The sequence below is a fragment of the Artemia franciscana genome, chromosome 8, assembly GCF_032884065.1.
Source record: "Artemia franciscana chromosome 8, ASM3288406v1, whole genome shotgun sequence".
NCBI lineage: Eukaryota > Metazoa > Arthropoda > Branchiopoda > Anostraca > Artemiidae > Artemia > Artemia franciscana.
Window position 1 is genome coordinate 40,039,169 of NC_088870.1, and position 15,811 is coordinate 40,054,979.

Sequence of the window (15,811 nt, forward strand, 5' to 3'; positions counted from 1 at the left end):
TTCTTGATCTATCTCTTCGTTCAGTAGCAGATAAATGTACCAGCAGCTGTATTATACTAATTGGTAAAAGCCGTTTTGAAAAAAATTACGTCAAATATTTGCCACTGGCGAACACTTTATTCAATCATTCCTATTGCTGAGCCATCATTACCTATTGCAAAATTTATTTTCAATCAGGATTTTCTTTGTTTGAAATTCGATATATTGTTAATAAAAAGCAATTGCTTTTCTAAATAAAATAACTGACTAACTTGTACTTTGTCATTCGAGCTCTAAGTAAGGAGCGACTCGATTCGGTAGTAATCAAAACCAAAAAAAAAATGGAATGTTGATAATAATAGATGCATCAAATGAATTTATTTATTATGCTGATTCCAAATATGTAAAATTCATTAAGTTTATTGTCAGTGTAAAATGCCAGTGTAAAGATTTCAAGCTTCTATCGACGAAAACGAGTAATTTTTTGTCAAAAAGACCTTGGATGCGTTTATTATTATTTTTCTCTATAAGATCGAGAGTTTTGCTCAGTCGAATGGAAGTCTAGTGTCCTTTTTATGTGACCTAACATACTGGTTGGTGACAAGCTCCCTTTCCATGCCCCTTTTCTACCTAAGATATCTGATCAAAATTTGGATATAGCCATATTATTCAGCATAGTTGAAATCTCATAGTTGTATAGTCGAATTCGTTCTGGTGTGACACGCACCTCAATAGTCCCTGGTGAAAGGGCTACAAGCTGCGCAATTCACCCATTGTTCATGTAGTGTTAGTTAAGAAATATATGGAATTCTTCTTAGGGTGTAATTTTCTGCGCGCGGGAGAGGGGGTTCAGGGGTATAATTTTCTTTGGGGAAGATTAAGGGAAGGGGTAAAATTAACCTTGACTGGGCTGCCCACTTAATTGGACAATCTGTCTTGGCTTTTTTCTACAATTGGCCATGACTTTGACTTTTCCCACAACTATTCCCTTTTTTTAATTCAAAAATTGACGGATTTTTGTTTTCAAAATTCATGGTCATTTTCAGCATATCAGAGAATGCCAGTGTTTCAAGAAGAAATTTTAAACGGGGGGTTGAGAAGTGGATTTCCTGGAATGATTTGAAAACGTTCAGAAGCTAAATAAAAAAATAAGTTTTTCAAACGAAAGTAAGGGAGAACATAATAGCTTTTAAAACGAAGAGAGGTCATTTCCTATGTGAGGGGACTCTTCCTCAACCCTCGCTTTTTACGCTTGACTTTGACTTTTGTCACGATTCTTAACTTCAGACTGATCAAGACAAGTACTGTTAAATTCGGATAGGTATTTTTTAAAGAGATTAGCGAGAAGAGCGATAATTGAGGAAGGCTCCCCCCCAATATATATATATATATATATATATATATATATATATATATATATATATATAATGCAATCTTTATCATGAAGGAAAGAAACAAGACTTCTTTTTGCAAACTTAGAACCTTGAATTCGGAAAATACGAAATTTTTTTCTAAGTGTAGTTAAAGCTATAACAGTGATCGAGGTAATTATTACTACTTAGGTTGTTTATAGTCAACCACTGACGTGTAAACTACTTTATTAGTTTCCAATTTTATCTTTGTATTGTTATTCCTATATTATTCTCGTATTATTCTTATCTTCTTCAGCTTTTTATGTAAGATTTAAGTTTTTCTTTTTTGCTAAGTAGATTACTTCCTCTAGATTGCAAATGTATATATATATTTTTTTAGAGAGAGAAAAATGGGTTTATTAATATAAATAAACAAGCAACTGGTCCGAAACAAAGCACACTAACTCCTAATGAGGAAGGGGAGATGAGCCAGAGTAGTCAAAAAATGTTCAGATATTTTTCTCCAAAATTCCTCAACAAAATTTTAGTCAAATTCTTCTATTACCAAAGTTTTTCAGGAATCTTATCAATATAGTCGAATTAAGTTTTCGTATAGTGGCATCACAAAGTGCAGGTGGAGGGGGCAAAATTTATTTTCCAAAATCAAGTATGGGAAGGGGCTTTGTTAGTTTTTTTGAATTTTTTCAATGAAAATACCAAAAAAAGATTTTCCAATGAAAATATCAAAATAAACTTAGAAATTTATGGACGGAGTTAAATATCCCCTACTCTCCCGAATTAGTACCATTATTTCCGTGTTTAGTGTTATATTTAAAATCTTGATTGCTTTTAGGGAATCGTACCTCCTCACCTGTCCAATCTTGCCAACGCCTATTTAAAATCATCTAAACTTCCCAACGATGCGGTTTTTTCTGGTTAATTTCAGAACTGGAATTCGTAAAAGCATATGTAATCAGCCGTATCAATTTGCATGGAGTGACTGTTGTCCCCCTTCTTTTAGATTTTGCTAAATATCTTGGTATTTTCATTGAAAAAAATTGCATCTTCAAAAAAAAGTTGGATCTTCAACACTCAGTTTGGTGCTAAGTAACATTAAAAACCAGAGGTATCAAAGATTTGAATACCTAATTCTGGTGCTCCAGTACATCCAAGAAATGAAGTAGATGATACTATAGTATCCCCTTGTATTTAAGAAGCCTCCTCTGCTCCATGCAACTGTCAAATAATTTTAAATTTAAGAGTAAGTTTTTCATTTGCTTCAAAGGGGTGTAGTCTGGGAGAAATTTTTGTCCGGACCTTCCCTTGGAAAAAGCAACCATGTTTTTAGGGCACGGTAGTACCCCTCTTATGAATTTTCTGCTGGGTTTTTCCACTGGGGAATTTTCCATGGGGAGGGAAGTTTCCAGGGGTTGAACTAGTCATGGGACTGGAGAAATTTGCCAGAATTTCAATACATGATTCTTTTTATGTGTTGATTTCTCTTTTCCGTCTCAATTTTACGCTTGGAGTTGTTAAGGGTAATTGTCCGATGTAAATTTTCATCAAGATTGAATTGCCTAGAGGATGTTTCCGCGAGGAGGGGGTTTCTCCGTGGAGGTCGTGCCAGATTTTCTGGTATTATTTTAAAAACGATCAGGAATTAAATAAAAAATACAGGTTTTTTCAACTGAAAGTACGGACCAACAATAAAACTTCAAAAGGGCAGAAATTGTACGGGGGTTGCCCCTCCTCTACACCTCGTTCTGTATGCTAAAGTTTGAATTTTGTCCCAATTTTTTAAGAATGACTACTGAAACAAAACGATCGTTTAAATAGAACAATAAGCTTTTTTGAAAGTACTAAAAAACTTTGCGCAAAGAGTGAGGTGTTCAGAAGGGGAAACCCCCTTCATATACGTAATATTTTTGGGGGGTTTTAAATTTCAATGTTGCTCCTTACTTTCAAATGGAAAAATTTGTTTCATTTTATTTAATTTTTAGTTAAAACGAGCAGGATTTGACGATGTGTTTTTGTCATAAAAAAGAATACTTGTAGCAATTGGTAGATAGTTTCTATAAAAATTTTAAATGTGGATGAAAATCGCTTATGTGGTTGCACACAATTCAAAAACAGTTCAAAGGATTAACTTAAAAATTGTAAAATTTCTTCATTTACGATTTATGTTCTCCGTGAAATGTGCCATTTTTTGAAAAAATTGCGCAAATACCAGTTGCTAGATACCCTAAAACACTGTTTTTGTTAGTTTTAGGCCATTCAACGAGCTAGAATTATTGTTTTGCTTTTATACTTTGTTTAAATTTGCTTTTAAAAATGAAAATTTTGCATGTTTCTGGCTTATTTTTCAATCTAAATAAATAAAAATGCAAACTGCATTTCTAAAAAGGTTATTGGATAAATAGATAAAGCTAAACTTCAACTATCAAATGACAAGAATTTTCATTCATGTTGAAAGTCGTTCACTCTCTTTGACATTAAGACGTAGTAGGAATAAAAATAAGTGAAAGGGGATATCTTGTTCTTTTGTGAAATCGCTTCCTCCAAGGACCAACAGTTGAAAATTGAAACAATTCTAAGGCTCATCAAAGGACAAACTTCATGGCTGGTTTAGCCAATTTTGACATTTTTCTCGCAGAGGAGCCTGCTCTTGTCCTAGATTCAAACGTCAAAACTTTCCAGGACCAGAATTCTACGAGCAATACCGTCCCCAGGGAAGAGATAGATAAACCCTTTCTGAGAAGAACCCTACCTCCTGACTTTTTAAAATTAAAAAAATGTACTTCAGTTATTAGATAAACCTAATATCAGTTATCAAATCTTAAGATTTTCATCTCATGTTGAAATGTTAAATCCTTTGAGTGTAAAAAAATCATACTAAAAATCTGACAGTTGACAAACCTTAACGAAGAACTATGAAAGACTTGTTTTTATTGCATTTAGTACTTGTTTTTAAAAACAAGGTTTTAAAGGCTGTTTTGTATTTTATTACACTTGAAATTTTGATTTTTAAATTTATTGCCAAAATTCATATACTTACGAAAATTGTTAGCGAGGAACGTTCGCTAGTTAGCAAAATTGTTTCTGTGACCTAACAGAAAATTGTTAGTAACAGTTAGGATGGTGGAAATACCTTACTCAAAATAAGTCACACGTAATATGAACAGAAATTATCACTAGTGAAGAGATAACAACTAAAAGATCAGATCACCTTAGTTTTTAGAATTTTTCTTTAATCTTGTGACTGCGAAGGGGGGGGGGGGGGCTTTTTTTGTATGTGTGACTGTATTAGTTAATCATCGAAGAGCCTAATCTTTTTCGTCGTACAGACAAAAAGGTTTCATTTAGACAAGGATCCACCCTCCCCTGTTACTATTAGTATGAGGTGCTTCCTATAGATTGTTGTCAGGAACTTTTGGTTTTAAGATGATCTTGCAACACAGTGTGTCATTTCGGTAATCTAGGAGGAAAACTTATAATTTTCTAGCTATTTAGATCTTTTTTTCTGTTCAACAGTAAGCAGGGTTGCCACCCCTAGTAGCTGATGACTATTTCTAGTGATTTTTTGTATTGCCTAAAGTAAAAAATCAGCACATAAGTCACGAGATTGTTGAAGAAAATCACTAAGTAAATCACAAAGTCTCTAAAATCTAGTGATCTTTTTAATGGCATTAAACCCTGACAGTAAGGCACCCGAAGCAACCTAGGGTAGTATTTTCAACTTAATCGTGTACAGGACGCACTAGAACGCCTCGATACCTGTCTTTGTATCTGGGCAAGTAAGAGTTTATTAATCTTCAGCCTTAGTGTAGCCAATTCACCTCTGCAGTTTTCAGATCGAGTCACTTTGATCGTATGTAGCCCCCGCACGACTTAAAAAGAAATCACTCATTGCTGCCGGCTCCTATTGTAGTTTATCTCGTCATATTTCCCAGTGAGCCGTTGACTGAAAAAGAACACCCAACATGCTAAACAATCGGCTTCTGTCAAATAATACTAATAAAATCAGCGATACCCTAATTCTCACCTATGTTTTTTTTTTCTGTTATCCTTTTCTAACTCTTCAGGTTACCACTATTCTTTCAGTTCTATTGTATATCTTTGATTAAGTGTTTTTGTGTTAAGTATATTTTTTTTATGTTACTGCTGGCTGAAATTAAAATTGACAACGAAAGAAAAGAAGGAAAACAATGAAAATTGCAAAAAAGCCTGGTTTGATCTGACATGGAGAGAAAAACATTTAAAGTAAAGTGTGACGCCCAATAGTTCGCAAAAGAGTACCTACTACGTTTTAAGAACGTGTGAATAAATCGCCCTTGTCTATAAAATTGTAGACGTTTAGGGATTTAGTTAGTGAGTTGTCAACTTTCTGGAAATTGATAATTTTGAGTTTCGTACCTTCTTGGAATTCAAAACCTGTAGGAGTAAAAAAAAATATTCGGAGAATATCTTTTGTTTACTTGTGAAGTCACTTCCCCCAAAGACCAACAATTGTTTGTTACCACAGTTCAAAAACTCTTTAAAGGTCCAACATTTCAAGGCTGATTTATGGTTCGGCCATAAATCCTTCCTCATCTTTTCGAACAATGGCCCAGAAAATACTACGTTTTAAGGCAAAGTTTTCAAATAAATGCACCCTCCTCTGAACGCTGTTGAGCAATCGAGAGTCATGACACCATTTTTCCTGGTTTTCTTATAGCCTGGGTGAGCAGTATCATAAAAGCTGAGGTAGGCTTGATCCAATGCTATAAGATCATGAAGTTTTTGATGATCCATAGTCATGGTTTTATTTATTTAAAAACCTTGCCAAGAATCCGTCCTGATTTGACATAAATCATTGCGGAAAGCTTGAGAGCTTTTTAAGCACGAAAACGGACGAAATCTCCGCACAGATTACTAAATCCACACAGATTTCCGCAATGTGTAAATACATTATTAGCAGATTCTCACATTTTTCTTGCTAGAGCCCTCTTTCCTCCCCAAGGTCCAAACATTAAAAACTTACAGAATTAGAATTCCACGAACAAAAAACTGGGGCCTGTAGCCCAGGAAAGAGGAAGAAAACCATTTCTCAGCAGAACCCTTCTTTCTTCCTTTAAAGAGCTTTCACAATTCAAAAATTCTTTTAGTAATAAAAAATATCCATATTTGGTTTAGCAAAGAAATAAATTAAAGAAATAGTTTTTTGGGCAGCCCCTCCTCCCCTGCAACGTGTCAATGACTATCTTGTCAAAATGAATCCATACATAGTATAACGCTAATAATGTCCTGAACCAAAGGGCAACATCCGCTTTTAGTTTTTGCTCTTAGCTCGTGGGCTTGTCCTTTTGTCTCTTCATTTAAAAATGGGGAAGTTTTTTTTTATCTTTTTTTTAAAGCTAATTTTCACTTTGTTTTTTTTTTCACACTCTCCGTAAAAGCGGCAGTTCTTATGGTCAAACTAAAATCCTTAAAACTGTGTTAAATGTTCAACTCCTTAAAAAAAAAAAGAAAAAAAAGGGCTCTGATTCATAGTCTGTGCTGAAAACGAGTTCCTCATTGCAAACTAATATGGTGTTACTTACAGAAGCAAAAATAAAGTCACCATTAAAATCAAGGATTTTTTTTAATAACTTTTTTTAATAAATGTTTTTTAACTATATCAAAAAGCTTATTAGTGAAAGTTTAGATTTTTTAACCTTTACGCTTAGGAAACAGGATGAATAAGACGCACTACTTTTTGAAGTCCTTGAGCCTAAGACCACCACAGTGCAAAGTTTTCCTAAATACAATTTCAGCAAGAAAGACAGGTCAGAGGTCTCGACCCCAGCTAACGCAAGGCCTTGAATTGCATCGAGGCTATACATCAGCGTCTCAATAACCAAACAAAATCAACAAATTTGTATCCATACATTTATTTAAAATATAAAGGTATTTTTTTGCTGATGACATTTCAGCTGAGCTTTCTCTTCTTGTATGATTCTAACATTCTACTCAGCGGGTTAAACTTTCCTTTTTCGGGTAGAAAGGGGTCTCCAGGATTTTTTGGTAGTTTGGGTATCTCTAACACTTGCATTTGCTTATGTATCTCGCTCCCGTTTTGTGCAGTACTTGCAACTGGAATATTTGTTGACATTGTTGTCACGTATTCATTTGATTTTGTTGGATTTTCATTACTATTCTCTAGACTCTTTGAAATTGGGAGAGTAGTTTGGGACATCTTCGAAGTTGTTTTGGAGATATCAATAGCTTGAATTGTCTCAGTATTTGGACTAGAAATAGCTATTGTACTTAGTTCATTACTAGAAAAATGTTCTATGCTTCTAATCTCAAAATTTTGGGAAATTGTTGAATAAGTTTTTGATTTCGTCACATTTGCGGTAGCAACACTCAGTACTTCAAATGGCTTTGGTGATATATTGTAATTTTTTTCAGTATCTTTAATTGAAGTAGCTACACCTATTTCTATATTTTCTGTCATTTCAACGCTATTTTTACTATTGTTTTGTAGATGTTGCAGAGGTGTAGACTGACTTTGTGAGTCTGCAACACTGGCTGTTGCAAAATTGACAGCTTCGAATGGCTTTGGACCATTTTTGTTTTGTTCAATGACCTCATTTGAAATATTTTTGTCTATTTCCATATGTTTGTTCGAAGTAATAGGATTTGTATTATTATTTTCTAAATATTGGGAAATTGCTGACTGATATTCCGTCAGAGATGGTGAAGCAACTGTAGTAACTTCAAATGGCGTTGGTGCAGCTAGACTTTTATCACTTTTTGACAATTCTGCATTTGAAGCAGTTTTTCGTTCATTCAAGCAATCATTAGCAGTATCTTGATTTTCTCCAACTAATGACGAATCTACCGTTGATAAATTAATACCTTGCAAAGCTACTCCAGGTTTTGTTCCATTCTTAGTTTCAGAACGAAATATTTGAATATATCCATTTAAATAATGTGCTATTGGTTCTTCTATTTCATCTGCTTGGGGCATGCGATCTAATTCGCATTCGCATCCGTGTTCAAGGTAAACAAACTCCAAATCGATGGTCGCATTGCTCGTATAAACAAATAGGGGTTGTGGGATGTACACCTGTAATATAAAAGAGATGTAATAATGTTAAGGGTACCGAGGACAGTGACAATAGAGTGTGATTGTTTTTAGTGGTTATGCTAGAATTTACACTTAAGTAGACATTTTCATGACTCCAAAAATTACTATAGATGATACTTTGTTGATATTGGAGTTTACTGTTTATCAAGCTATACGAGAAGAAAGGAGAGCAAAAAATTACGTTTTCCCAATAGTGCTCTCCCTAACCCTTCGGGCAAATTCGATTCTATTCCCCAGTCGCTTAGCCCCCCCCCCTCCCCCAGAATTCTTCTACGTCAACAAAAACCCCATTTTTACGCCAATCAAATTTTCCATGGAAACATATAGAAGAATTCTTTCCTATATAATTGAAATGAAAATTAAATATAGTAATACCCTGCACCCCTTTCTTTTGCATCTATTATTACTACTATTAATACCTAATTGTAGCTCCAGGTCGCCTGAGGCTAGCACATGTGTACACGCTCCTATCTATTCAAAACTCCAGTCTTTATTGCCTCCCATGAAGCTCCGATTTTGTTCAAATCCTTTCTTATGACGTCTTTCCTGCCCATTTGGGAAAGTCCTGTTTTTCTGTGGCCCCAGGTAGATAGCTCAAAAGTTTATTTTATTTCTTTTTAGACACATTTTTTAGTCCGCTATATTTTTCAACATTCCTTTGTTATTTTTATACTAATCATTATGTTTATATCATCTTTATGTGCATTGTATCATTTTAATCATTTTTAAGCTTGTTTGTTGTTGTTTCTGTTCTGTTTTCTTTCGTTTGACGTAAGAAGTGTGTTGAGTTCTTTTAGAGCTTGTAGTGGTCTTGTGGAAATAAGCCTTTCTTCGAACGAGCAAAGGGAATATGCCAATTTCTGAAATAACTAAATTTTACGCAACTTGCGAACCAATAAGCTACAATGCAGCCGTCTAAGGTTCTTCTTCTCCCCAGTATTTCCAAAATCTCACTCTTTACTCCCTCCCTTAAAGGGAGGGGGAAAGTTCATTTCATTTAATTGAAATAAAGAAGTTCAGTTCCTTTTTCTTCAATTCCTTCCTTTCCCCCCATTCAAGGATATCTTGCCGTTAAGATTGAATTGGAAGGCCGAAAAGTACAATTTTTGACAACAGGTCATGCTTCTTCTAGAAAATGCAACTTAAAAATCTTCGCCTTTCTTTCACTCTAGCCCAAGATAATAGCATCAAGTCGTGTGCTTCGTACATAAATAATGTTGGTAAGTTTTTTTTCCCGGCAGAACCAAGGTGTCTAACCATTTTAGAACCAGCAGTCTAAAATTCTTCTCCTCCCCAATCTTTTCAAAGCCTCATTCTTTACTCCCTCCCATGTAGTTCAGTTTTCTTTAATTCCTTTTATCTTAGCCCCTCTTTCATTGTAGCCCAAGATAGTGACATTGAGTCGTACGTTTCATACATAAATGACGTTGGTAAGTTTAAATAACGTTGATAAGCTGGTAACATAAATAACGTTAGTAAGTTCTTTTCCGGCAGAACCAAGCTGTCTAACCGTTTTAGAACCAGCAATCTAAAATTCTTCTCCTCCTCAATCTTTTCAAAGCCTAATTCTTTACTCCCTCCCATGTAATTCAATTTCCTTTAATTCCTTCTATCTTACCCCTTCTTTCATTGTAGTCCAAGATAGTGGCATTGAGTCGTGCGTTTCGTACATAAATAATGTTGGTAAGTTTTTTTCCCGGCAGAACCAAGGTGTCTAACCATTTTAGAACCAGCAATCTAAAATTCTTCTCCTCCTCAATCTTTTCAAAGCCTAATTCTTTACTCCCTCCCATGTAATTCAATTTCCTTTAATTCCTTCTATCTTACCCCTTCTTTCATTGTAGCCTAAGATAGTGGCATTGAATCGTGGGTTTCGTACATAAATAACGTTGGTAAGTTTTTTTTCTAGCAGAACCAAGCTGTCTAGCCGTTTTAGAACCAGCAATCTAAAATTCTTCTCCTCCTCAATCTTTTCAAAGCCTAATTCTTTACTCCCTCCCATGTAATTCAATTTCCTTTAATTCCTTCTATCTTACCCCTTCTTTCATTGTAGCCTAAGATAGTGGCATTGAATCGTGGGTTTCGTACATAAATAACGTTGGTAAGTTTTTTTTTTCTAGCAGAACCAAGCTGTCTAGCCGTTTTAGAACCAGCAATCTAAAATTCTTCTCCTCCCCAATCTTTTCAAAGCCCTTCTTTATTCCCTCCCATGTAGTTCGATTTCCTTTAATTCCTTTTATCTTAGCCCTTCTTTATAGTCATATAGTCATTATAGTCTTTATAGTCAGCTCTTTCAACCATATTTGAGGCTTTTTTGCTCTTCGTTTGCCCTGAGATGGAAGGCCGAAAAGTACATTTTTGACAACAGCTCATGCTTCTACTAGACAATGCAACTTAAAGATTTTGGCCCTTCTTTTCTTTTAGCCCAAGATAGTGGCATTGAGTCGTGGGCTTCGTACATAGATAACGTCGGTGATTTTTTTCCGACAGAACCAAGCTATCTAACCATTTTAGAACCAGCAATCTAAAATTCTTGTCTTCCCCAATCTTTTCAAAGCCTCATTCTTTACCCCCTCCCATGTAATTCAATTTCCTTTAATTCCTTTTATCTTACCCCTTCTTTCATTGTAGCCCAAGATAGTGGCATTGAATCGTGGGTTTCGTGCATAAATAACGTTGGTAAGTTTTTTTTCTAGCAGAACCAAGTTGTCTAGCCGTTTTAGAACCAGCAATCTAAAATTCTTCTCCTCCCCAATCTTTTCAAAGCCCCACTCTTTACTCCCTCCCCTGTAGTTCAATTTCCTTTAATTCCTTTTATCTTAGCCCTTCTTTATAGTAATATAGTCATTATAGTCTTTATAGTCAGCTCTTTCAACCATATTTGAGGCTTTTTTGCTCTTCGTTTGCCCTGAGATGGAAGGCCAAAAAGTACATTTTTGACAACAGCCCATGCTTCTTCTAGACAATGCAACTTAAAAATTTGGGCCCTTCCTTTCTTTTAGCCCAAGATAGTGGCATTGAGTCGTGGGTTTCGTACATAGATAACGTCGGTAATTTTTTTTTCCGACAGAGCCAAGCTATCTAACCATTTTAGAACCAGCAATCTAAAATTCTCGTCTTCCCCAATCTTTTCAAAGCCTCATTCTTTATTCCCTCCCTTGTAGTTCAATTTCCTACAATTCCTTTATAGTCACGTCTTTCAACCATATTTGAGGCTGTTTTGCTTTTCGTTTGCCCTGAGATGGAAGGCCGAAAAGTACAATTTTTGACAACAGCTCATGCTTCTTCTAGAAAATGCAACTTAAAAATGTTAGCCCTTATTCCATTGTAGCCCAAGATAGTGGCATTGAGTCGTGCGTTTCGTACATAAATAACATTGGTAATTTTTTTTTTTTCGACAGAACCAAGCTATCTAACCATTTTAAAACCAGCAATCAAATATTCTTCTCTTCCCCAATCTTTTCAAAACCTCACTCTTTACTCCCTCCCATGTAGTTCAATTTCCTTTAATTCCTTTATAGTCACCTCTTTCAACCATATTTGAGGCTGTTTTGCTCTTCGTTTGACCTGAGATGGATGGCCAAAAAGAACAATTTCTGGCAACATGTCACCCTTCTTCCATGAAACGTAACTTAAAATCTTAACATTTCTTTCATTGAAGCCCAAAAACGTGGCATCCCATTTTACCTTTCACACAAGATTGTAACGTTTGTATGTTTTTTCTGTATTTATTTTTTTTTTAGGAAAACTGAGCATCCTAATTCATTTTTCATTCATTTATGTATTACATTTCATTCATTATTAATTCTATTCCAGTCCGCTGGGGGAAAAACATATATCATTCGTTGCTTAAAAATAATTATTGTGGTCTAAATTTAACCTTTCAAATATACTACTACTACTACTAATAACTGACCGCAGTACCAAGCCGTCTAAGGCCAACACAGCTACGCATGGTCCTCCTCCAACCTAATTTATTCAAGGCCTCCTTCTTTACACCCTCCCAAAAAGCACATAGAATACAGGCGGTTCAGATGGTAAATGTATTTACATGCTATCCACAACTCTAATTAAAACGCCTGACTATGATACTTGTATACGCAATATTTAAAAGAAATTCAACATAAACAACGGTCTGTGCAACAGTAAATATTAAAGTTAATACCAGCGTATAATATTAACGATTAATACTTAAGTTTTTAAATCAAAAGCTTCATTTGTCAAATATGTCTGTGGGTAAAAGCAGGAGATACGAAATATTTTACAAAAAAATAAGATAAAAATCCCACAAAATTAAAGCCTCGAAACGTCGTGGGAATCAAACGAAGTTAACTCTTGACATTTGACACTGACATATAATTGAAAATAGACTTGACAACCCTTGGAGTAAATAGATTTTATACCACAATTTTGTTCAACCCATATCAAGCAAATATAGAAGTAAAACTATTTTTAATAAGTAGATATTATACCGTAACCTAGATCTGTACAATAGCCCTTAATAAACATAAAAATAGCCCATCAATAGCCTATACCCAGCAAATATGAAAGAAAGTACAGCCATTTTGAGCAAATAGCCGTAGTTCCGTTCTATAGTGCCCCATTTTGATTTGAAATTCTTCAGTCCAAATTATCACTCTTTGGGTGTTTTAACAAGGTATAGGTCACGAAAAGTTTATTTTTATCACAAAATTTGGCATTTAATTAGATTCAGAATACCGTCTTCTAGGAATTTAAGACGGCAAGGGAACATGTTGTAGCTTGAATTCGGTAATTCCCTGTCAAAAATCAGCCTTGCCAATTATTTAAAGCTAAGTCTCTCACAAATTGACTTTCTGAATGGCGTCACCTCTTTCCTAGGTCAACCCCATTCAGCCTCTTTTCAGGGACTGTTTTCATCATTTTTAAATAAATATAAACCACTACAGTAACCCATCAATAGTCAAATTGAGCTTTCCAAGTAGTTTCGGAGATGAAAAAGACTTATACAGTATATAGCTGATAGTCGTCCTCTGATCACTTTTGACTCTTAAAAAGGCATTAGAACTTCCGATTTCCAATTGAATGAGCCCCCCTCTGAAGTTTATATGACGACCCATTCCATATGAAGTGCATCCGGGAAAAAAAATAATAATAATAAATTGAAGCCGTATGGCCTTTACTATTGACAACGCCGTACTTTTGCCTCTGAAAGGGATTCGGGGAAGCATTCACTAAGTGGTTTATACCCAAATTTGATTAATTGCCACGGTTACATTTTTTATCAAATATTTGGTCAAAATCATCGAACGTGTGAACGTGTTTCACCTTACTCAATTATTTTATTTAGTATTTTAATCCATTTCTTTTATATTCCTGCGGAGTGTCATTCCCTGCTCTTACAGAATTAAATGCAGACTGGCTGCTAATACTCTTCTACTTCGTGAAGGTATTCGAACTCCCTATTTGGCGTAACCTAACTATTTCTAGCCAATTTAAACTAACATTTAACCCTTATTCCAAGACAAATGTATGATCATTGAACCACGAAAGCATATGGTCACATAACAAAGTTACTTGATACTGACATGCCAGCTGACTTGATTCTGCTTGACTTTTCTAAAGCTTATGACAAAGTTTATCACAAGTGACATGCAGTCCAGCTTGAAGAGAAATGCCTGTTCTGGATCCTTGATTATCTTCAACAGTGTGTTGATCTATGTGATGTATGAAATGACTATTTAAGAGGTTGAACAATTTTTGAAGGTACAATTTATAAGAGAGTTTTACTCTAAAGGAGAGCTATTATTTGCAGCGCTAAAGTGCATTGCGCTTGACTAGGGACACGCCCTGTCTCTCAAGCTTATATATATATATATATATATATATATATATATATATATATATATATATATATATATATATATATATATATATATATATATATATATATAGCCTATGTATATATATGCATTTGTCTTTAAATAAAACTTCTCTATGTTCTATTTAGTAAAACGGGGAATTAAAACCTGAAATTGTGAAATTAAAAATAAAGGAGCAGTTACCTGATTACACTTCCCACTAAGAATCCTGCAAGTTTGATCAACACATGCGCTAAATATAACCGGCTGAGCAAACCTCTGGTGTTGGAATATATTCACCCTTTTTTCTGAAATATAATACAGTATTGAATTTTTGAAATGCTATGCTATTTGCAAAGGTGATACAAAATCATATAGATGCTGCTGAAGAACAATATCTATGTTTCGAAGTAAACTATATTTATTACGAAGATAAGGCTTGGTTTTGACGTCAGTCGAATTTTGCATTAGTATTTGGTAAGTCACTTTGACCAGCGTTGCCACCGGAACCGAAAAACACCAACATTTAACCAGAAAAGTAACAAACTTTTCACCAAAAATTACACCAAAAAATAGTGGTTAATAATGATAGCGTTAGCTTGTGACCTCGGGAATGGATTCCCAAGACATACCTATTATCTTTCAGGAATCTTAGTTTTACTGCTACAGTTTATCTTTAAACTGGAAAATTAGATGAGCGGAAGAAAAAAAAGAAGAAGAAAAAAAAATTGTGAATGCTTATTGTATCTAAATAGCCATCCGTGAGTTCTGTCCTCAAACTGGAATTGAAAAAAATGGAGCTGAGAGGCTCTAAGGGAATCCCCGGCAAGAACAAAATGAAAGAGGCATAATCAGACAAGAAAGGAAAATTATTCACGAGACATTTAAGCATTTCAACAAAACGCACGTAGAATTTTTGTCAGTTTTAAATGAAAACGAAATTCTGTGCTCTTCAAATATCTAACAAAAATAGGTAAAAATATTAAAGAAAGATCTACCCAAACGAAAGAATTTTGTGGTACTGACCTTCCCTTTTCCACTGCCTAGCCTTTGTGACTAATGATGAAGATATTTCCCATGTTGTTGGGCCTTCAACAAATATATGCACATACATTAAAGCACTTAAAATATTGGTTCTAGTTTAGTTTTGAAGGAACTTTTTATGATCTTCAGCTGTAAATGCCTATCTGCTACGGTGCTTGAGTGGCATCAGCATACCCATGGATTTCCACAAGGTATAAAAAGAAAATTGCCTACTCCACTCTTACATTCAGATAGGAATGACGAAAAGTTTGCTGGGTCGTTGCGAATTTTGGACCGAACCGTGTTGTGTGCGTGCCGCAGATATTGAAACTCTTTCCAAATTATCAAGGATCAGAAAACGTTTGATAAGGTGGCGCTATGGATGGAGCCTGGTCAGAAACAGGAGCATTGAGGTCAACAAACTTCAACATTTCCAGCAAGCTATCTTATGGTTCACATGTGAATCAATCTGGACGTGAATGAATTAAGACCAAATGGATTGTGGT

At 34.9% G+C, this 15,811-nt stretch overlaps 1 protein-coding gene across 2 annotated transcripts in view; it reads right to left on the reverse strand.

The window, feature by feature from the left end:
- Nucleotides 1–7,224: 7,224 nt before the first annotated feature.
- The window catches only part of LOC136030422 (uncharacterized), a 38,919-nt gene continuing 30,332 nt past the window's right edge, over nucleotides 7,225–15,811 (reverse strand). For both annotated transcript variants that reach the window (XM_065709390.1, XM_065709386.1), the window contains exons 4-5: nucleotides 14,487–14,590; nucleotides 7,225–8,421 (exon numbers count right to left, since the gene is read on the reverse strand). In XM_065709390.1, coding sequence (XP_065565462.1) covers nucleotides 7,279–8,421; nucleotides 14,487–14,590 — 1,247 coding nt within the window. In that variant the 3' untranslated portion in view covers nucleotides 7,225–7,278. The remainder of the gene's footprint in view (nucleotides 8,422–14,486; nucleotides 14,591–15,811) is intronic.